The 23,596-nt window shown below is 46.5% G+C and overlaps 1 protein-coding gene across 1 annotated transcript in view; it reads right to left on the reverse strand.

Annotated features, from left to right (window-relative positions):
* Positions 1-23,596, reverse strand: part of eif2ak2 (eukaryotic translation initiation factor 2-alpha kinase 2) — a 122,993-nt gene that overhangs the window by 92,937 nt on the left and 6,460 nt on the right. Inside the window, exons 2-4 of the mRNA XM_038800574.1 lie at positions 22,103-22,236; positions 15,979-16,105; positions 7,899-8,041 (exon numbers count right to left, since the gene is read on the reverse strand). Of these exons, the coding sequence (XP_038656502.1) occupies positions 7,899-8,041; positions 15,979-16,105; positions 22,103-22,224 (392 nt within the window). The 5' untranslated portion in view covers positions 22,225-22,236. The remainder of the gene's footprint in view (positions 1-7,898; positions 8,042-15,978; positions 16,106-22,102; positions 22,237-23,596) is intronic.

Raw genomic sequence — 23,596 nt, forward strand, 5'->3', positions numbered from 1 at the left:
AAAGGATTTAGGCAGGAAAATTGGGAGATTTTGGAAAATAAATAACATCCCGTGAAGGACAATCATTTTCACGATTTGGATCCTTCCTGCCAAAGACAGAGGAAGAACTTCCCACCTCTTTAAATCCTCCTTCACCCCTTCCATCAAGATGCCTTTTTGGATTGTATAATAAATTATAACGAACGACAATATCCAGAATTTTGAAAAAGTCACCCATAACAGCAAATTGTCCACATATAGGGACATTCAATGTTACACAAATCCCCCTCCACTCGGATTGGACACTAAGCACCATCACCAGCAGTTCAATCGGCAATGCAATGAGGAAAGTGGACATTCTTGCCTTGTTCCCCTGCGTAAATAAAAATACCCAAACTTGGGCGGGATTCTCTGACCCCCCCCCCCCCCCCCCCCCCCCGGACCGGGTGGGAGAATCGCCGGGGGTCGGCGTGAATCCCGCCCCTGCCATCCTCCCAATTCTCCCGCCCCCCAAAAACCAGCCCAGCGTGAGTCGCGTCGCCCACCTCGGAGAATGGCAGGGTCCGGTGCGACTCAATGGGCGCCGGGGCCGCCCGAATTCTCCTGCCCACGATGGGCCAAAGTCCTGCCCGCCTGTAGCCGGTCTCGTCGGCGTAAATCAGAGTAGGTCCCTTACCGGCGGGACCTGGCAGCGCGGGCTGGCTCCGGGGTTCCTGGGGTGTCGCGTGGGGATCTTGCCCCGGGAGGTGCCCACCGATCCGCGGACGGGCCTGTGCCATGGGGGCACTCTATTCCTTCCGCATCGGCCGTTGTGGTCCTCTGCGATGGCCGATGCGGAAGTGAATCCCTCTGTGCATGCGCTGGGATGGCGCCAGCATGCGCTGGCGCTCTCGCGCATGCGCCGACTCACACCGGCAGGCGGAGGCCCTTCGGCGCCGGTTGGCGTGGCATCAGGCCCCTATCCTGCCGGGCGCCAACCACTCCAGGGCGGGCCTAGCCCTTGAAGGTGCGGAGGTTTCCACACCTTTGGGGCGGCCCGACGCCGGATTGGTTCACACCATTCCGTCCCACCGGGACCCCCCCCCGCCCCGCCGGGTACGGGAGAATCCCGCCTCTTGTTGCATTAGTGCGATCACTTGCCAATGGGGACCCTGTACAACAGCCTAATCTAACTAATAAACCCTGGTCCAAAGCCAAAGCGCTCCAGTACCTCAAAAAGGTATTCCCACTCAACCCAATCAAACGTTTTCTCCGCATTCATGGATATTATCACCTTTGTTTCCTGATATATCAGGGGTGTCATCACCACATTAAATAACCTCCTAATATTGGACGATAACTGTCTTCCCTTCACAGACCTGGTCTGATCCTCAGCTATTATCCCCAGCACATTCACCTCCAGGCACGTGACCACACTTGGCCAACAATCCACGTTTAACAATGATATTGGTCTATAAGAACGACACTCCTCTGGATCCTTGTCCTTTTTCAAAATAAGCAAAATTGAAGCTTGTGCCAACCTGGGTGAAAGCTGCCCCCCAGCCAATAAACGTTTCCATTAGCTGAGGGCCCAACTCTGTCGCGAACATTTTACGAAATTCCGTTGGGAATCCGTTCTGACCCGGAGCTTTCCCAGACGACATTGAACCGATGCAACTCATCAGCTCCTCCAGCCGGAGCGGGACTCCCAGCCCCTATACTTTCCCCTCTTCCACCACCGGAAAATCCAAGCCATCCAGAAACTGCTTCATGTCCGAAACCCCCCCACCGGGGGTTCCAAACTGTACAAAAAGGTGGAAGGCCTCAAACACACATTCACCTTACCTGGGTCAGAGACCAGCTCGCCTCCAGAGTCCTTTATCTGCCCAATCTCCCTCGAGGCCGCCTGTCATCTCAGCTGCTGTGCCAGCAACCTACTGGCCTTCTCCCCATGTTCATACCCGATGCAGCTGATCCACCGCCTTCCCCATCAACAAGTCCTCTCCTTCAACAATTCCTCCTCTGGGGTGGCTGAGTACTGCTGTTCCACTGCTAAAATGGTCTCCACCATCCTCTGTCTTTCCATCCTGTCCACCTTCTTGTTATGCACCTTGATTGAGATTAGCTCTCCCTAATTACCACCTTCATCCTCTCCCAAAATATGGAGGAAGAGACCTCCTCATTTTTATTAAACTCAACATATATGCCTATAGCTGCCCCAATCTCTCACATGTCCCCTTATCAGCCAAAGTCCCACATCCAGCCTGCAGGGTGGTCACTGGGTGCCCCCCTTCTCCACGCACAGATCCACAAAATAGCAATCACCGGATATTCTGATCCCACCACCCCCGTAAGCAATGCCTTATCCTTAACGAAAACATCGATATGGGAGTGCACTTGATGTATGTGCCAAAAGAAGGAAAATTCCTTCGCCCTCAGGCGCCCAAACCTCCAAGGATCCACCCGCCTGCCCCCCCCCCCCCCCATCCACTCCATGGACCCAAGCAACTCCATCACCACCCCCGATTCCTGGGATTTGGAGCACGGGTTATCCAGCACAGAATTAAACCCCCCCCCCTCCCCTATAATCAACCGATGTATATCCCAATCCGGAAAACTCACCACACCTTCTTCATAAATTCCACATCATCCCAGTTAGGAGCGGACACATTCACTAACACCACAGGAGCTCTCTCCAGCCTTCCACTCACCATCACCTTTCTTCCCCCTGGATCCCCCACTATATATTCACCGAAAAAGCCACCCTTTTATTGATAAGCCCCGCAGCCCATCTCGTCTTCATATCCAACTCCGAATGGAACACTTGGCTCACCCACCCTTTCCTCAAACGCGTTTGGTCCTTAACCTTCAGCTGAGTCTCCTGCAAAAACACCACGTCTGCCTTAAAACTTTTTAAACGGGCGGGCACCTTTTGATCAGCCCATTCAGTCCCCTCACCTTCCTTGAGACCAGCCTGGTCCGGGGGGGGGGGGGGGGGGGGGGGGGGGGGGGGCACCAACCCCCCCCCCCCCCCCCCCCCCTCACTCCCAACCTTGATCAGCCATACCCAAATCCTAATGGCCTCCTCCAGGTCCCTACCTCACCCAGCTCCCAGGCCCACCTAAGATAGCTGCCAATCCCCCCCATCCAATGACTCCATTGAGAAACCTTCGACGCCAGCAACCCAATCTTCCCCCATCCCAGGCTCGCTATCCCCACCCAAGCGAAAAAGAAAGAAAACAGAAAAGGACAGCCCTGTCGCCCTTCCAAATAGCCAGCCGCGATTCCACCTCATCCCCCACTTCATTTCCGTTAACCAGCATTTCTGCTAGCAGGGTGACCGCCACCTGAGGTTAAAAACAAACTTTATTTACAAAAAGAGCCACAGGGCGGCATGGTGGCGCAGTGGTTAGCACGGTCCCCACGGCGCTGGGGAGCTTTGTCTGATACTGGCCCCGGGTCACTGTCCGTGTGGAGTTTGCACATTCTCCCCGTTTCTGCGTGGGTTTCACCCCCACAACCCAAAGATGTGCGGATCGGTGGATTGCCCACGCTAAATTGCCCCTTGATTGGAAGGAAAAACAATTGGGTACTCTAAATTAAAAATAAATAGCCACAAACTCCCCATGCCCCACCCGACTTCAATTTCGCACCTCCAAACACCTTCATTCCCACGCCACTGGTCCCCCCCCCCCCCCCCCCCCTCGTGCTCCCCACCATACCCAACAAATATTTTCATACCCCCAATGCCTACACCCCACACACAGGGTGGCATATATTAGAAAACTATAAATTCAAAGTACAAAATGAGCAGAAATCAACCGCAAACAAAAACAAACAAGCCCTAATCCCATGAGTACAATGCCACAGGTCAACCATGCAGGTGAACCCACCCAGAATCCTCAAATAGCCCCCATTACATGGTCTTTTATACGTTGACTCCTCCAACGTATCAAAATAGTGTTCTCTTCCCCCATGCGTGACCCTCAAGCGAGTTGGGTACATCATGCCAAATCGGACCTTGCTCCTAAAAAGAGAAGACCTTGTTGAACCAGGTCTTTCCCTTAGCCAGCTCGTTTCCCAAGTCCTGATAGATAGGGACAGTATGGCCTTCCCAGCTACATTCACAGATCCCCTTTGCCCACCTCAGGATTTTTTCCCTGTCCAAATAACGATGGAGCCATACGATAATTGCCCGTGTCGATTCTCCAGGTCTCGGCTTCTTCCTCAACACTTGATGGGCCTGGTCCACCTCAGGAGGGCGATCGAAGATCCCCCCCGCCCCACCAACAACTCAAACATTTTGGCCAGGGCAGTTTCGACAGCATTTTGGGTTAGGGGGCAGGATCAATGGAATGCCGATTCGGAGAATCCATACATTTGAGCCAGGGAAGTGGGATGAAAATTTTCGGAGAGGGGAGGAGAAAGGAATTAGGACACTAAAAGATTTGTTTCTTGGGGGTCGGTTTTGCAGGATTGAAGGAGCTGTGAGCAAAGTATGGCTGGAGCAGGGGGAAATATTTAGATACATGCATTCGAGACTTTGCCAGAAAGGAGATACAGAGCTTCCCAGTAGAGCCAGCTTCCACAATGCTGGAGGAGGTGCTAACGACAGGGGGACTGGAGAAGCGGGTAGTATCGGTGGTTTCCGGGGTATTTTGGAGGAGAAGGCGCCGCTAGAAGGGATCAAGGCAAAGTGGGAGGAAGAGTTGGGAGAGGGTATTGAGGAGGGGTTCTGGTGTGAGGTGCTCCGGAGGGTGAATGCCTCCACCTCGTGCGCGAGGTTGGGGCTGATACAGCTGAAAGTGGTGTATTGAGCACACCTCACGAGGGCGAAGACGAGTCGGCTCTTTGAGGGGGTTGAAGATGTGTGCGAATGTTGCGGAGGAAGCCCTGCAATCCACGTTCATATGTTTTAGTCCTGTCCAAAGCTGGAGGATTACTGGAAGGTGGTGTTTAGGGTAATCTCTAAAATGGTGCACATGAAACTGGACACGGGCCCTCGGGAGGCCATATTCGGGGTGTCGGACCAGCCAGGGTTGGAAATGGGCACGGAGGCAGATGTCGTAGCCTTCGCCTCATTGATTGCCCGAAGGCGGATCCTGTTAGGGTGGAGATCAACCTCTCCATCCTATGCACTGCCGTGGCGGGGGGACCTGCTGGAATTCCTGACACTTGAAAAGGTCAAATTTGAACTGAGGGGTTCTACAATTCATGGGCATTATTCATTATGCACTTTCGAGAACTGGATATCATCGAACATTAGAGGGGTTGGGGGCTGGGAGGGTTGGAGGTGGGGGACTGGATGTGTTAATAGTGACTATGGGTCATTCCTGATTCCTTTTTGTCATTTGTTTATGTTAACATGCGGGCCAATGTCTGGGGTTTGGTGGGAGGATGGGATCGTGATTGATATGGGGATTGACATTACATTCGTTACTAATTATTGCTTATTGTTGGGTGTAAATTTGGGAGAAAATGTGAAAAAGGAGGGGAATAAAAAAATATTTAAAAAAACATCTTGGCCACATAGTCCTTGGTTCTCATCCCCTCAATGCCTTTGGGCAGCCACAATCCTCAAGTTCTATCTCCTTGAGCCGTTCTCCAGATCTTCGATCTTCAGCTTATTTTGCCCCTCCGACATCATCAACGTTTCTGCCTCCAAAGCGGCAATCCGATCTTCGTGGTTAACAACCGTCTCCTCCACCTTCTGGATCGACGTATTCTGCGTCTCCAGCCTCTGTTCCACCCTCTCCAAAGCAGCCCGAATTGGCTCTGCCACTCTTGCCAAGTCCTCAGTGACCGCCGGTCTTTGCTTTATAAATTCTCCAAAAGGAACTCGACCAACTTCTCCATCGACCACTGTGCGGGCAACAACGCCACAAGTCCTGCCTGTGCCACATGTATCCTCCAGAAGCATGCCCCTTGCTCGACACACTCCTCGTCTGGTAACTCTTCAACATCACCCACCGGAGAAGAAATCCTAGTTCTTCAACATCACCTTTTCACGCCTGTAAAAAACGGGTAAGACAGGCCAAAGAACCAGCCCTCTGGCAAGAGCCACCTTATGACCACTCACTCCATGGCCACCACCGGAAGTCCTGCCAGACCACTCCTAATCACGTGCGATTCTTTCCCATATGGCATCGGGGCGGTGTTGTCCCATCGGATGAACGATGGTCCGGAGAGTCCGATAGCCTAGAGAACCTTAGCTGACGCAGACGCAGGTATGCTCAGATTGATACGGAAGGACTGGCCGTGATCATCACAATCAAAGTCCATCAACATATTTTTGGGCAGCAATTCTCAATCATTACGGACCACAAACCGTTACTCTGCATTTTCAAACAAGGCAAGACGATACAACTGATAAAGTCGGCCAGGGTTGTTGCCTTTGAGTATCACCCAGGCGCACAGATTGTGCACACGGATGCCTTGAGGCGACTCCCTTTGCCGAAACGCCCCCCCCATTCCCCCCCCCCCCCCCCATGCCCCCCATCCCATCCCATCGCCCCCATCCTATTCCCCCAGATTCCATCCCCCCAGATCCCAACCCCCCCCCATCCCATCCCCCCCATGTTGGACGATCGTCAGGAGACAGCAAAATTTAACACCAAGCCAACATAGAGGATGTTAGAGCAAGTGTCCAAAAGCTGGGTCAGAGAATCAGATTTGAGTACTGTGTTAAAGGAGGAGGGAGAGAGATAGGGAAGTGGAGTGGTTTGGCTGGGGAATTCCTGAGCCTCAGGTCACGCCAACTGAACCTGTGGAGTATTCTGGCAAGAGGCCAGAAGTAGAGGATCACACACATCTTGGAGGAGATTACAGAGAGAAGGTGGGGTGAGGGGGGATTTGAAAACAAGAGGGGGGATTTGAAAACAAGAGGGGGGATTTGAAAACAAGAAGGAGAATTTTTAAATAAAGGGGGTGCCACACTGGGAGCCAGTGTTGATTAATGAGCACAGATGAATGGACTGATGATACACTGAGCAACAAGGGACCATTTCAATCATTGCATTACACATTTAAACATCTCTACTCACAAATAGGAAGGCAATCTCATTTGGTCATCAGCAAGGCAATTAAAATAACTTAATTGCAATGATACTAGCTTATTTGCTCATAAAGTTGGAATGTGTGCCTTCCTGTGTCCAATCTCCAATTATTGAGTCATTGACCCCCTCCCCCCTACCCCCACACTGCCTGTTATGCTCCACCCCTCACAGCAGAAACTCAACCTTTGATATTAATAGTGACAAGAGATGTCCTGGTGCGATGGACCCGGAAGGGGGTCAAGGAGTTGAGCCCATAGCTCATGTGCCCCTCTGCCAAGTTCCCCAAGGGGCAGGGGGTTGGGTGGGCTCAGGCTGTGGATAAGATGCTGACCCTGGACCCTCTGCTGGGATGGGGGCCCAATGTGTAGAGTCCTCCCTTCCAGTGCTGGACAACCTGAAGATCAGTACTGACATGGTGATGTCAAACAGCTCTCTCTTCAAATTCTTCACCCTGGTCTGAAGTAGCCTTCTCACTCTGAACTGCACCGCCCGACAGGTGCAGAGCAGATCAGATAGTTCATTGAAGATTCACGACAAGAGGACTTGCCCTTTCCTCACACCTGCACCCTCAGCCCAATGATTGTATAACCGCAGCCTTTTGAAGTGTCAGAGCCTTCCTAGAAAGCCCACAGCACTTCAAATGCCTGAAATTCCTTCAGAACCTTTGAAATGGTAAACATTCATTCAATGTCAGACCAGGAAGTGAAGGGAAGGGAAACCAACCCGCTTGTCACCATGCAGAAACTTGCATGGCAGAGGTATGGGAATGACACCTGGGCGACGCTCCTAGAGCCAGCGGGGAGCAGTGCCAATTCTCTGCTGGTGTACTTAGACTCTGTAATGCAGAATCCCGGATATCATTGCTTTTAAAAAAGACAAACTTACTTTTGCACGTGATCCAACCCTGTATCCAACTGTTTAGTGATGTACTCAACGTGTTTAGAATTTTTCTGTCCATACTCATTGAGCTTGCTGATGTAGTTTCCCATGCCGGCTGGGGATGTCAATGGAGTCGTAGTGCCGTGAGGCTACATCAAAGACAAATCAGAAGGCATTGCCTTTGTTTTCACAACCACGTACCAACTCAACTGAAGATGCTTAAAATGTTAATATCTGTGTCCGACATCCAATTGACCCGTTTAATTACTGTTACAGATGGAGAGAGGTGGTGGGATGACCTTTCCCCCTTTCCTTCAACTCTCAATTATTTGCAACAAGATGTATGTTTTAGGGAGTCCTTTAAAACCCTTATGGAGCTGTGACTTTAAAGGATAGACACAAACGGACTTTCTGGTGAGTTTAAAGCAACAGAAAAGATAAGCATTTATTCACTCAACATCCCAAGACATTCCCTCCCGCAAACACACAGACCCATATGCACAAGAAGAGCTGAGATTTAAAATTGGCACATGCACTTAGGTCATTAACAAAATAACAAGAAACAAATCACGTGGTGGAATTAATCTTTTCAAGGTGAAATTGTTGCAGACCTCGACGGGATTCTTGCTCCTGGTTCTTTGAAGGTGAATGATGTGTTGGGCAAGCTGGGTCTATGTGGAATGCGTTTGATGCAGTGTAGAGAGAGACAGGCTTCCAACAGTTGAAGAGATGCAACACGATTGTATTGAACAACTAACTATAATACATGCTTAACTGTGGGTTGACACTATGCTGACTTGACTGGAGACCTGAGGCTAACCTGACCAGACTAACTGACTACCACATGGTATTTGTTCTAGCTGCTGCTCACAAGCTCTGACTGTCTCAGAGGCTGGGTCCCGAGAAAGTGGGAAAACTGGTGCCTTCTGGCTTTATAGTGGCCATGTCCTGTCTGGTGATTGGCTGCTCTGTTCTGTGTGCTCACTGGTCATCCTGTGTGTCAATCACTGCCTGTCTGCACTCCATCATATACTTGGATGTATATTATGACAGCGAATAGATGTTGGAAGTCTCTGGGTTTTCAATCAAAGTTGTCGCTGTCCTCTTATAGAAAACAGATATAGTTTTGGTGCATGTGGGAATAAATTAGTCCCTCGCTCACTGCCCGATTGACTGGTTGTTAGATAGGGCTCTGTCTTCTTGATGGAGGATGGTCTCTCATTACTTCCTATCAGTCTCCAGACTATCTTACCCCTGCCTGCTCCTTGGGGTAATCTCTGGTCAGTTTCAATCATGTGATAATATGATCAATATTTCTGTTATCTACACACATGATACAATGTTAGAAGCCATTGTTACACAATGGAAGAAGAGTTGTCGCTGTTCACACCTGCTTCTTATAAATTGGTTTCTCTCATTGTTGTGTTTTGTGTTTGGGTGAACCATTGACTGTGAGTTTCTGTAGATATCCAGTCAATAGGAGCCGTAAATGCACAAGTGGTTTCATATCCAGAATGCTTTTGCAAGGGGAGGACACTCGTACATTTTAATGACTTTCCAGCGATATCAGTTAATTATTTTTCTGTGCAGAAATTACAAAAGTCACCCGACTCCATTGTCTCCATCCTGGGTCAAATTAAATTACCCACACATCATGTTGTGCTTTTTTAAAGGAAAAAAGTTCCCCGTCTTCATATGCCCTTAAGTCTATGACTCCAGTGTGGCATTATTAATTCAAGGTGATTCCTCATTCCTTGAGAAAGCATTAATCCCTACAGATCAGTCCATTGGGAAGTGTCACCTAATATGTCTGCAACTTTAAAGATACCTGTGGGAAACAGAAGATTTTCCTTCACTTGGGCAGTAGCAGAATGTGGTGACCCATGTGGAACGAGAAGCATTTGTTGGCCAACCACAACTGGTTTCTATGACCTCAAACCTTCTCCTCGTTGACACACCAAGTTGGACTCTGGCCAGAAGGTGAGGGTAGATCAGTCACCCATTTTAATAAAGTCCCAATGATCCAACATTGAATTGCCATCTCTTGACTCACCATAAAAACAGCTAGCTGCTTTCACATATTTGGGGAAATCAAAGGGATTACATTTTGGGAAGGTGTTTTACAAATCAGGAGTGAAGGGTCTTTTGACCTGAAGTTATATGGCCAGGTTGGACAGTTGATACTTGTGCACAGTGAATAGGTAGAATCAGAATCCCATGGGAGTAATGGTGGGAGGTCAGGCTAATGGTAACCATATTTCTAAGTAATTCATGATTGCACATTGTACAGGAATACCCCTGTAATGAACTCCAATTGGCTTTATTGGTTGGCCAATTGGAGTATGAGCTCCCTCAATGATAGCTCATTGAGGGGGCCCATATAATCATCTGTGTAGGCTTTGTGAGCCAGTCTTAAGTTGACTGGACTGCTAGCAGCACTGTTTGTAGCTGCTCCTGTAATATCGTTATTGTAAATAAATATTGGTTTCTATGACCTCAAACAGGCCCAAAACATGTGAACATCACCCATGGGCAGCACGGTAGCACAGTGGTTAGCACAGTTGCATCACAGCTCCAAGGTCCCAGGTTCGATTTCCGGCTTGGGTCACTGTCTGTGCGGAGTCTGCATGTTCTCCCTGTGTCTGCGTGGGTTTCCTCCAGGTGCTCCCGTTTCCTCCAACAGTCCAAAGACGTGCAGGTTAGGTGGATTGGCCATGATATATTGCCCTTAGTGTCCAAAAATGTTAAGTGGGGTTACTGGGTTACGGGGATATGGTGGAGGCATAGGGTCTTTTTCCAAGGGCCGGTGCAGACGTGGTCCAAATGGCCTCCTTCAGCACTGTAAATTCAATGATTCTAAGAACCTACTCATTCTAGCCACCATCATATGTGCCCAATGGACTACCTTAAATTGAATGAGACTCAGCCTGGTGCACGATGAGGATCCATTCACCCTCCTCAGAGCTTCCTCGCATAACCCAGCCTCCAGCTCTCCCCCCAGCTCCTCCTCTCACTTTAGTTTAATTACTCCTATCGGGCGTCCTACCAGTCCATCAGTTCCTTATATATCTCTGACACTCTGCCCTCCCCAACCCCTGCTCTCGACAGCACCTTGTCTTGCAACCACAGGGGCGGCAGATCAGGAAAGAACGGCACATGTTTTCTCGCGTAGTTCCGCACCTGTAAATATCAGAACCCGTCTCCACTGGGGAACTCATTCTTTCTAACAGTCCTTCCAAGATCTGGAATCTGACCCCCATGAATAAATCCCCAAACTGTTCGATCCCCGCCCACCACCAACCCTCAAACACCCGTCCAGTCCCCCTGGAGAAAACCTATGATTCCCGCAGATCAGAACCCAAACCGAGGCCCCTTCGAGCCTCAAGTGCTGTCGCCACTGTCCCAACACTCTTAGGGGCGCCACTACCACCGGGCTTGTGGAGTACCTGTGGACTCGATCCCAGCCCCTGGTCATTGCCCGTGTCGAGTTTGCACATTCTCCACATGTCTGCGCGGATTTCGCCCCCACAACCCAAAGAAGTGCAGGGTAAGTGGATTGCCATGCTAATTTAACCCTTAATTTAAAAAAAGAAGAAAATGAAGGATGTGTTGTTCCTTGTGTCTTGATAAAGCTTGTAGTCTTAAAGTTGAAGTAGATGCTTTATTGTGAGTTTGTTCTCTCTTCAGTGCTTAACTTAATGTTACATCTGTGCTGCTAGTCTGTCTTGCTACCAGCTCCCGTTCCTGTTAAGTGTCCTGACTTCCTGTTTGTGTGTATTTATATCTCTCCCGTGCTCCCTCTAGTGCTTGCTCAGTTGTATTGCACCTACACAGATATACAATCACCACATCCCCCCTTTTTTCTTTATATATTTTCTGTACATTATTAAAGAAATTGTACAAAATAGTTAGATTACTTATGATATGTGTATCTATACAGGTGATGATGATATTGGATATTTTACAGTCAATTAATATTTATGAGTCCAATCTTAATAAAAACATTTATGAGTCCAAACTTGATGAATTTGTTCGTTTAGTTTTTTCTTTTTCGTTGTTGACGTGGTGATATTGATATTGCAACTCCGTTGTGAATGTTGTTGGTGTTCTTGTTTTTTTAAGTAACCAATAAGTCATACCGAGGTGTTTGAATGGTCGAACCACTGATGTTGACTGACATGGACTTTTCTCTGTGCTTGTGGTATCGATTTAGTGTGTCATCTGCCTTGAAAGCTGGTGTGCTTGCTTGTTCTGGAGCAGATGTGAATTTGTGAGATTCGTTGTCATCCCATGGCATGTTTGTAGTCTTGTCGTTGTTTTGCAGTGCGCTGTGGCATTGTCCTTCATGTGCAGAGTTGTACCATTTTGTACAGGTCGTTGTTTCATTGTTGTTGTTTCTGTCGTTTCTGTCTTTGTTTTTTTTGTTGTCGTTCTTGTTGCTGTTTTTGTCGTTTCTGTCTTTGTTATTTTCATTGTCGTTCCTGTCTTTGTTGTTTTCGTTGTCGTTCTTGTTGTTGTCTTTGTTATGCTTCTTGTTGTTTTTGTTGTTCTGCTTGCGCTTCATGTTGTTTTTGTTCTTGCTGTTGTTGTTCTAGTTTCTGCTGTGCTTCTTGTGGTTTTTGTTTTTCTTGTTGCGCTCAATGAGTGTCCCTTGTGGATCATTTGAGTCATTGTCACAGTTATTGGTGCGAGTGTCCTTTGTGGTATCTGTTACAGTGAACGTTTCATCTAGAGAATGGTGAGAATGATCTGATGTTGCATTATTGATGTTGGTGACATCAGTCATTTGTGGTGGATTTGATTCCTCTTCTTTGCTTTCTTGGTGCTCCTCTTCTGCAGTCAAAATCTTCACGATTTCATTCACTTGTGGGTCTTGGTGCTCCTCTTCTTGGGCAGCACGGTAGCATTGTGGATAGCACAATCGCTTAACAGCTCCAGGGTCCCAGGTTCGATTCCGGCTTGGGTCACTGTCTGTGCGGAGTCTGCACATTCTCCCCGTGTGTGCGGGGGTTTCCTCCGGGTGCTCCGGTTTCCTCCCACAGTCCAAAGAGGTGCAGGTTAGGTGGATTGGCCATGATAAATTGCCCTTAGTGTCCAAAGTTGCCCTTAGTGTTGGGTGGGGTTACTGGGTAGGGTGCTATTTCCAGGAGCCGGTGCAGACTCGATAGGCTGAATGGCCTCCTTTTGCACTGTAAATTCTTAAAAAAAAAAAAATTCTATGATCTTCTGGAGTCAAAATCTTCACGATTTCTATTGACGTGATCTCTCTGGACTCTTGGTGCTCCTCTTCTGGAGTCAAAATCTTCAAGATTTCAATTGGCATGGTCTCTCTGGACTCATGAGTAGCCCTACTCTGTGCTTCTCTACAGACGAGCTGAGATCTGTCAGTCTCGCTGTGATCCTGCACCTCATGTATGTCGAGTGTGATCACATTGTCACTGTTTTCACATGCAGTGGGTAGATTTACATTGTCTTCTTCTTGATTATGTGAGCTTGGTAGACTTTCATAGTCTGCTTGTGGTTGCTCAGATAATGTGGGTTGGCCTTCATGGTCTTGTTCATGCATGGTGTTCGCTATGGAGTGTTTGCTTGCTTCCATTGTGGAGACTTGCGTCACTCTCTTTGTGGAGGCTTGCATTGCTCTCTTTGTGGAGTCTTTCATCGCTCGCTCTGTGGAGTCCTTCATCGCTCTCTCTCTGGAGTCTTTCTGTGCTCTCTGTGTGGCGTCGTCTTCGTCTTGGGTACTGCTGTCATCCAATGTATCAACGATCTGCCATGGCACCATAGTATTGGATTCATCTACCATGAGTAGAGTCGTGTTGAGCTTTGCGACCGTGTTGCTGATGCTGTGATCAGCATATCAGAATAACTCAACCAACTCAGCCATGTCCGAGTAGTAAAACGCTGAAATTGTTCAGCGTTATTGTTCGAAAAACAAATCATCATTTTTTGTTTCGGATTTGGTATCATTTTCTTCATCTTTTTTTGTTTTGGAATTGGTATTGTTCTCTTTACTTTGGGTGGTGCAGACTGCTTGTTCCAGGATGTTGTGAGAGTTATTTTCAACTGCTGGTGTAAGTTCAGGCGTTGTTCTGTCTTTTGAGTTACGAAAATTGAGTTTTACAGCTTTAAATTTCTTGTTTTCAATTTTCGGGCATTTCCCTTTTAAGTGGGTGTGGTCCGGGTCCTCTGACATCGTAACGCTTGTGATGTCATGCGTAGGAATCGATTGAGCATGCGCAAATCGATCTTCCTTTACTGTACGGTTTTTTGTCGACTGCACATGCGTGGCTTGCGCATGCGCAGAACCATCTTCGAATGGTGCGATCTTTCCTTTCAACTGGGCATGCGCCGTTTGCATGCTTTTTCTAACCACGCATGCATGGCTTGTGCATGTACAGAATGCAAAATGGCTGATTTTAACTGCGCATGCGCGGCTTCTGTTTCCTGCGCATGCGTAGACGCAGATTTTAGTCTTTTGTTCCCCGGAGACCATTCCCCAGAGAATGTGCTCAGACCATTTTACAGTGGATTTCAGCGTTTTTTCTTTGTAAAAAGTTCAAGTTACTTTTTCCTTTCGATCTGGACTTTTCACTCGCGATTTCTGGACTGAACCCTTTCTGTTCTGATAGTATTTGTTTCAGTTTTGCATCACTCAGTCCCTGTGCAGTTTGGTCTCGAGCATACAGTACTGTTCAAATTCCATACAGTGCTCTTCAAATTTTTTTAGTATTACTTCTAATTTGGTGCTGTCTTCACCTTTCAAGTATTTAAAGCAATTATATATTTCTGTAATTCCAGGTCCTGCGATGAGCAGTGCTATTTTCATTTCTTCTGAGGCTGCTTCTAAATCATTAGCTATATATATATATATATATATCGAACATTTGTTTAAATATTTTCCATTCGTTACTTAAATTACCGGTTGTGTTCAGCTGAGATGGGGTTCCAATAGATATCATCGAATTAGCAAAGTCTTTCCACGTCGAATGTCCGGTAGGAGTTTTCCTTGCCATTTTGGTCTTTGTGTGTCTGCAGCTTGTGTAATCATCTAGTAAGCGTTCTGAAGTCCCCTGGTACCATGTGTTGTTCCTTGTGTCTTAATAAAGCTCGTAGTCTTAAAGTTGAAGTAGATGCTTTATTGTGAGTTTGTTCTCGCTTCAGTGCTTAACAATATTACCTCTGTGCTGCTAGTCTGTGTCTTGCTACCAGCTCCCGTTCCTGTTAAGTGTCCTGACTTCCTGTTTGTGTGTATTTATATATCTCCCGTGCTCCCTCTAGTGCTTGCTCAGTTGTATTGCACCTACACAGATATACAATCACCACAAAGGAGATGTGAAAATCTGCTGGAATGGAGGGCATGAAAGTGTAATGGTTCGGCTATTTCACTGTGAGCAAATAGGTTGTACAATCTGCAGGAGGTTGGTACAAATGGAGGTCAAGAGTATTGGGTTGGGCAAGGAGAGGAAGAGCTCGCTAATCTGAAATGTGGGAAGGGGGGATTGGAGAACGGACACCGCACTGGAGAGATGAAAAGAACAAGATGTAGAGGTTGAGCCATGAGGTGGAAGAAGGAACTGGATATCCACGTGTAATAATTTCCTGAGAGACGATAAGCTAGAAACTTGTTCGGAATTGCACGGTGTCACATCCAGACCTGTGTCTTGGGATACGAAAAATCTTATCTTGGCAACCCCTTATGGAAAGAAACAACATGCATTCATATTGCATCTTGTCATGCCTTTAGGATGTCTCATAGTGTTTCGGAACTGACAAATTAGCTTTGAAGAACAGTCACTGTTGGCAGGTGGACAATGCAAACGGTCAGCAAAGAGGTGATCTGGTGTTTGCTCCTGTTGGTTGACGAGGAATGTTGACCGAGGGGTAAGTGTTGGCCGGGGTACCAGGCTCATTGTTCGTGGTCATGGAATCTTTCAGCCTGCCTGAGCAGACAGATGGGCTTTAAAGTCTCATCTGAAAGTGCTCCGTCATTGAGGAAAACGATAAAACATCTTAAAAGTAAAACGATAACTGTTTTGTTTTACAAATGGGAGCTAAGGAACAAAGTGCAGCATATACCACTTACCATGTCAACATTCTGACTCCCCAAAATCTCCAAAGCCATTTTGGCAGCATTGTACTTAGCTTCCTTCTTAGTTTTGCCTTGCCCATGGGGGAATGTTCGTTCACCAATTCTTGCCCAGAATGTGAACCTAAAGTAAAAGGAGCATTGGGTTAGATCAACAAAACACATATTTCTACTTTCCTGCCTCTACATTTATTGATTCAGAAGATGGCTGTGAAGGTTCACTGTTGGGTCTTGAGATTCATGCAGACCTACTCCGCTCTACAGTGCAAATGTATTGGAGCCGGTTGTGAGGACACGAAGAATCCAGCACGAGTTTGTAGAATCGAAAGAAATAACTTTATTTCAATTACATATATACACAACAGCAGCGGTACTCCACCACTGTGCTCTCCTTTAGCTGGTTCCACACTGGCTAGCTCTATATATGCAGGTGACTCTGCTAATGATTTCTCCGCCCTCCTCATTGGGGGAGCTCATACTCACTAAGGATTGTGGGACAGCCAATAGCCAATAATAATCAGGCAGGTTATAACATCCCAAAGTCCGAGAAATCCACCGAAGACCCTGACGAGGGAGGACTTCAGACTCATTTTGCCGCAGGCCGGACCCCATTTGCCCGAGGCACTGGATTGGGCGGCTTGTTGATGGGGTCTAGATTCTGAAGAAAATGTGAAAATGGAGAATAAAAATGTTTTTTTTTTAAATAATATACATAAACAGACAAAATGGAAAAGGAAGCTAAACGGGATGTACAGAAAAGAAATCATGTAAGAGATAGTTACCTCGTCACTAAACAGAATCAATATGTGGGTATGGGGGCCCTCTGTTTACAAGCTCCCGAGAGTCAGCTGCACCAAGCATACTGTTTTGCTTCAGTCCCGGCTGCCTCCTGGTACTAGAACGTACCAGGGGGCGTGTTTGCATCATCCGCGCATGCTTCACCTTTGCAGTGGTGGTCGCCTCCATGTGTGCCCTTGTACCTTTTGTCTCTTGTTCCCCTTCCCTGCTCGCTCTGTGGTTTCTTTGGTGCACCTTCCAACTATGATATAACCCATGGGTATTTCCCATTCCCCCTTCCTCACAAAACATTAAGCTAATTTTTTTTTTTACAGGTAACATTAAACACTAAATATTATACATTCATTACATGTAGCTGGTAACGTGAGCAAGTTTTACTAAAGTGTCCATTTACATGCTGTCCCTGACCAGTGTCCATTTCCTTTGTACAGATCTCATTCTTTCAAGTTCTTGCCCATCTCGTCGGAGACTAGTCAACTTGCCAGCGTCTTGCTTCCCTTGCGCTTTACCCTGTGCCTTTGAAAGGCCTGTGTCCAAGACTGCCATATTTGTGTTACCAGTCGCTTTCTCTTCCGTTTTCTTGCATGCAGTTGCTTGCTACTTGCGACTGTTTTTGTTGTTGGTTGGTTGGTGGGCTGAGATAGTTCTCCCAGTCTTCTCTTTATTCTCTTAATTTTTAGGGCACAGTGATGTGTTTAGGCGAGTCTCTTGATTTTGTATTTTTTTCCATGTAGCAGCCTCTGGCGTGGCTGGAGCATCGGTGACTTGCACTTCATCACTAGCCATGACTATACTTTCTGGCGGAGCTGATCCAGGCACTGGGTGTTCTTGCTCAAACTCGCAAATGTGCGAGTGGTCTGTGGAACTGCGTAATCAGATAGTCATCAGGTCATCCTCAGAGTCAGTATCAGAGTTGCCTACTATTGCAATCTCCACGTCGCTGTAATCAGCATCTTCATCATCTAAGTCCTCCTATTCGTCATCGGAGTCGTCGACAGCTTGGGAGTAAATTACCGGTGCCGTGTCAAGGACTTGTAACGGGTCACCACATACCTCGGAGGCCAGCTTTTCCAAAATTGGGATGACTTCTTGTGTCTCTAGTTCAATCAATAGCTGTTCTTTGGTTGTATCAGCAGCTTCAATTTCTACATGCGCCACCTCCAAACTCCCACTCGCCACAGAGTCCAGCACGGCCTGGGCGTCCCCCGTGACCACCTCATCACTGCTTGCAGACCACTGGAGCCGTGCCGCTCTTGCCTCATCTGTGCTGCTGCAGAAGAGATGCACACGCAGCTCATAGTGTTCGTCATGCATCTCACCTTCCATGTCATCACTTTCTACATCATTGTCGATAACTTAGATGTTCATAGTAATTGGCCTCAGACTCAGCATCATCGTCAGTCTTTTCACCTGAAAAATATAACTTCATGTATGGAATTATTTGTTTTCGAAATAGCGTGCCAAGTTCAAAATCAGCCTTTTGTTTGTTTGGCTGCCAAAGCTTGGCTTAAAATTCCACCCCGGGGAACTTCAGTGGGAATGAAGTCGTTGAAGAATGATTCATTGAATATGGTTCTTGGAGTGTTCCGATCCCTGTACTTTGGTTTTGTTTGAATTGTTCTTACTTTTACATTTTTTGCCCTCCCTCAGGTTGATTATGTAGCCTGTGGAGCTGATGATTTCTGATTCAGCAAAGAACAATTTCAGCGGCCATGAGTCCAACTAATGCACTTTAGTGACCACCTCATTTGTGAAATACTCATTGGGCCCAAATGTAAATTCCTGAGTGAAGCTCCACCTGCGGCTTCTGTCCATTTAACACTCACACTTGCAGATGCTTTAATACGGGTTCATCATGTTATCGTATCAGGCCACTGAGCCTGTGCATGTTCTTCAAGACTATTAACCAGAATTGCGGAATTCTCACTGGCAGGCATGTCCCTTTGTCTGGTTTGTCGTCCTCCACTAGGATTTCTTCTAAATCCTCAGACACCATGCACACTGTAATATCTTGTAGTAATTCACTGTGCTCAGGTGACCAGCTATCTTCTAGCATATTTAGCCACTCGACTAGATTCATGGATTCACATGATTTTATCCCAAGTACTGATTCCACATCCATGTCTACAACGTGAAAGAGTATTGCATGCTTCATGCCTGCCACTCAGAACACTAGTTTGCAAACATCAACGGTCTCCGGAGTTCTTGGTCCGAAGTCTATCATCATCTTGGCTGACCAGCAAAGTCTGGCTGCACATTTAGCTTTTGTAAAGCATGTTGACTCGCGAGGTTGGCTTTCGCTTTCAGCATTGCCTTTGATTTGAGTATGGACATAAAGGTTTTCAGAGTGTTCTTATTATCTTCATCCTTTTGTTACGATTTTGTTTTCATCTTTGTTTTTCAGAGTTTCTGGTTTCTCACTGCAATGAGATTGATGAAAAACTGTGCTTCCATGTTTATCTCATCTACTGCATGAACCGTTCATGCATGGTCCATGGTGGAACATGCAAAACATTGTTTTGCAGAGTGCCCAACAAGGCCGCACCTGGATCAAACTTTTCCAGAGGCTGGACATTGCCATGGTGGATGTCGAGAGCCACATTTTTGGCACAAGATGTTGGCGGCTCCTGTCTGCCGCTTAAAATGACTGCCCGCACTGAGACCACATTTCTTTATGAAGAAACGTGCATCACAGCTGGCTTGTTCTTGCATGTTGCCGCCAAAGTTTTGAGAGCAGAGTGCGCCAATTCTTTGTGCAGCAATCTCGCTCACCTGGCAAATCTTGCTGCCTTTTCCAGCACCAAATCTTCCTGCCGCCATAATATCGCACAAAGCTTATCATTAAGTAAACCAAAAACAATTTAGTGGCGGATTAGTGAAGATTTCAGGTCACTGAAGTTACGTGACTGGGCTTTCAGCCTCAAATCTGTGACAAAACTGTCAAATGGTTCGCCAGGTCTCTGGGTACACATACGGAACATATAGCACTCAAACGTTTCACTCTTCTTCAGGGAACACTGATTATCAAAGTGCTTCATCACTTCATGAGATTTCTTGTGCTCCTCCTCATTATCAAACACAAATGAGTTGTACAGTTCAAGTGCTTGGGGACCTGCCACTGTTAGTAGCAACACGATTCAGCTTTCATCAGGCTGGGCCTGTAGACCCACGGCCGCCACATAAAGTCGAACTGCTGTTTGAACAGCCGCTGATTCTCACCTATGTTAATAGACATCTGAAGCTGGTGGGGAGCCCTCAGCTCGTCTCTTCAGCATTTTTTTACATGTTGGATTGCCTCAGATTTCAGTTCACCAGACCAGTCTTCAAGCCGAATGCCTAATGTTCTCACTGCCGTCGCAATCTTTAAATCTTCAGCACTCATGGTACCATGTTGTGTTTGGTCCTTTGTACTTCACGAAGGAATCCACAAAACACTGACTTGCCCAAACCAGAATCTTTTATTGAGTCTCATTTGGTAAGATAGCATTCTCATACAGAGCATGTTATCATGGAGTCTGCTAACTGCTCCTCTGGAACTGTGTCTCACTTTATGTTGGAGTCACAGCTCACATGATCTTAATCTCGAGATCACATGGTTAGTCTGTGCCACCACCTGCTGGTTGGAGGTAGCACACCTTCCAACTATGATATAACCCATAGGCATATCACCACAAGTTTGCCAAGATCAATGGGAATCTAAGGCAAATCTGTATTCCTGGGTTCTCAGTATGGTGCTTTGCTTGAAAATTTATTGAGGTTTAAGTGGCCATGTTATAAACAAAGTCCAAAGTTTTTTTTAAAACCTCCAGAAATTAAGGCCAAGAATTTCAACAACCCCTTGATTTTGTCTTCAGTTTTTGGACAGTTTGAAACTGTCCCACTTGGTTAGCTACTGATTCATTTTGGTTCTGGAAAAAAATTACATCTTACAATAAATACAGTTTGTGATTTATTATTTTACAATTGACATTTTGGATATGGTGAGTAATTTAAGACATGACATGCAGTTCATGGTTGGGAGTAACAGAGGACTTCGGACCACTGAGGACTTCCTCATCTCATGTCTGTTATTGCCTAATTGATAAAAGATTGATTGTTACAATTAGTCAACAGCTCCACAATTTTTGTATCATACATCTACTAGGATAGTAGATGGCATCAAAAACATCCTAGAGTATGATGAGTTTCTTCCTGGCTTTCCAATGTGTCATTTGAGAAAAGAGTCACTGTTAATCTTCTGGTGCACTCACCCATTCCCTGGAACCATGGACTTGCCCTGGATCTGGCTGATTGCTCAGAGCAATTGGTAAATAAGGACTGAGTTCCTTTTTGTGATTTATCCATTTTGGAAAGCTAGCATTTATTGCTCCTCCCTTGCTGCCCTTGAGAAGGTGTTTTTGGGTCTTCTTGAACTGCTACAGTCCACACGGTGATGGTGTTTGCCTGACCTTGTGAAGATTCTTTGCAATCTTTATAATTTCGATACAACAGAGTGCCTTGCTCAGCCACTTCTGGAGGTAATCAAGAGTCAGTCATATCGATGTGGGGCTGGAGTTAGTTATAAGCCAAACCTTGTAGGTAGATCTTATTTCTCTCCCTGAAGGATATCAGTGAATGTTGGATTTTTACAGAAAAGTCCAGCTTTATGGCCATGTTTACTGATCCCAACTTTCTAAAGACTGAATTTAAATTCTCAATCTGTCCACGAAGAGAGACTTGAACTTACATTTGCAGGATTACTAGGTTATGAACATTCTCACCTTCTGCCATGCCCAGCACAATTGGCAAGCAAGGTTTGCTGCTGCATCTCACAAATTGGTCATACCGCATACAGAATGCCCAATTCCAACAATAGCATGCATAATGTCCCTGACTATCTGAAAGCTCCAAACCTTAGCACTGACAGATACTGGCCTTCGAAGAGACGTTTACAAGACACATTCAAAAATAACTTGTATTCATACAGTACCTTTAATGGAGTTAAACATCCCAAAATGTCATGAGAGTGTTATCAGACAACATCTGACACCCCGTTACATCAGGAAATGTTAGCAGCGCTGACCAAAGCTTGGTCAAAGAGATAGATTTGAAGAATTGTCTTAAAGAACAAGAGAGGTTTAGGGTGAGAATTCCAACGATTGGCAGCTGAAGACATGGGGCATCCACAAGAGGCCAGAATTGAAGAGTGGAGTGATCGGGACAGGCTGGGGAGATGGAGGAGGTTACTGCGATATGAGGAAGTGAGGCCATGGAGTATATCTTAGTGTTGAGTAACCCAGTTTTGGATGACAAGGTCAAAGAAATATATCTTTAAACTACTTACACGGGGTTGTGAGAGGGTCCATCCTGTTTGTTTTCCCAGATCAAAGAATCACCAATTTTATTTGCAAACAACTTCAGTTGCTCCACATCTGTGTGGGGTAAAGTAGATCCTGGAGTCGTCATTTCTTCCAGGGGCTGCAAGTATGAAAATTCTCAATTTAAAGCATAGAAGATATAAAGAGATAATAAAGAATATTTTGTTACGATAGATTCGAGACTGTCAACATTTAAAGAGAAATCAAAACACCATATTTTAACCAATGCAACTACGCCACAAGATTCCACATTTAAGGTGGGGGGGAAAGATTACATATAATAAGCTTAAATAAAAGACTATTAACTTATTAATATGGTCTATAGCTAAGTGTGTTATGCACTCAGTTGTATTTCGTACTTCCCCCAAGAGGTCTGCCCCTCTGGAACGTCACTAATTCCAATTATTATCAGAGATCAGATTTTCATTTACTACCGGTGGATGCCTCAGCCCCTTGTTCTGGTTGCCTTCTCAATACTTCTCAGCTAATTCTGCTGATTGGTTTGTTTTACCATGAGAATCTGAGAGGAGCACTGTAGAGCCTTCAACTAGCTTCAAACTATGCAATTGTTGAGCTTCTGTTCACTCAGATAATTCAAACTGAGATTGAGTCTCACCCATACTCCTTGCAATGAATGACGGAGTTAGCTTTCTCTCTGCTTAAATTGCAAGCCTACCGTACATTGGCTATCTTCTCTCCATGAGCTGCAAATTGCACACCTGAGATCTAAGCTGCGACTAAAATTCACAGCAAACACCAGATAAATTGAAACCAGAGAACCACCCTAAACTTCACCAATATCCATGACAATGTAACATAGTGTTGGATGTCCGCTAACAATTATTTAGGTTAAGTAGCCCTCATTTAAAATTACTTCTTTGGCTTGATGGAAGAAATGGATTTTACAACCCTTTAGGATTCACTGAAAGCTTTTAAGCTAGCTCAAACTCAAGATATCTCTCTGAACTGCCTTACTGAAATGATTGCAGACATTGGGCAGGTTTCTCCATCCCACTGATGCACGGAATGTGTTCCCCGGTAGGACGCTGAATCGGGCGTCGGGGGAAACTCTACATCGGCGCCAAATGCCATGCTCTAAAACCTGCTGGCGACGGGACTGAATTTCACACCACACGCCAGTGAGAGCATTTAAATAAACCCATTTGCATCTATTTAGCGGGCCCAGCACCCTATGCTCTGCCCTCCCACGATTCTCCGGTCACAACAGCCGGGAACCACTTGTAGTCTCTACAATCATGGCCCTGGCATGGTGGACCACAGAGTGTGCTGAGGGGTGCCCATTGGCCCACCGTGTGGTCCACCACCCCAGTGGTCGAGGCCATCCAAGGCCCCACCCCCACCCCCACCTCCTCACTGCAAATCGGCCCCAAATCCCCCCCCCCAGCAGAGAGGCCCTCAGTCCCCAGATTGCCTCCCCCACCAACACCCATAGAAGAAGG

Source organism: Scyliorhinus canicula, chromosome 6 (assembly GCF_902713615.1).
Source record: "Scyliorhinus canicula chromosome 6, sScyCan1.1, whole genome shotgun sequence".
In the NCBI taxonomy this organism is placed as follows: Eukaryota; Metazoa; Chordata; class Chondrichthyes; order Carcharhiniformes; family Scyliorhinidae; genus Scyliorhinus; species Scyliorhinus canicula.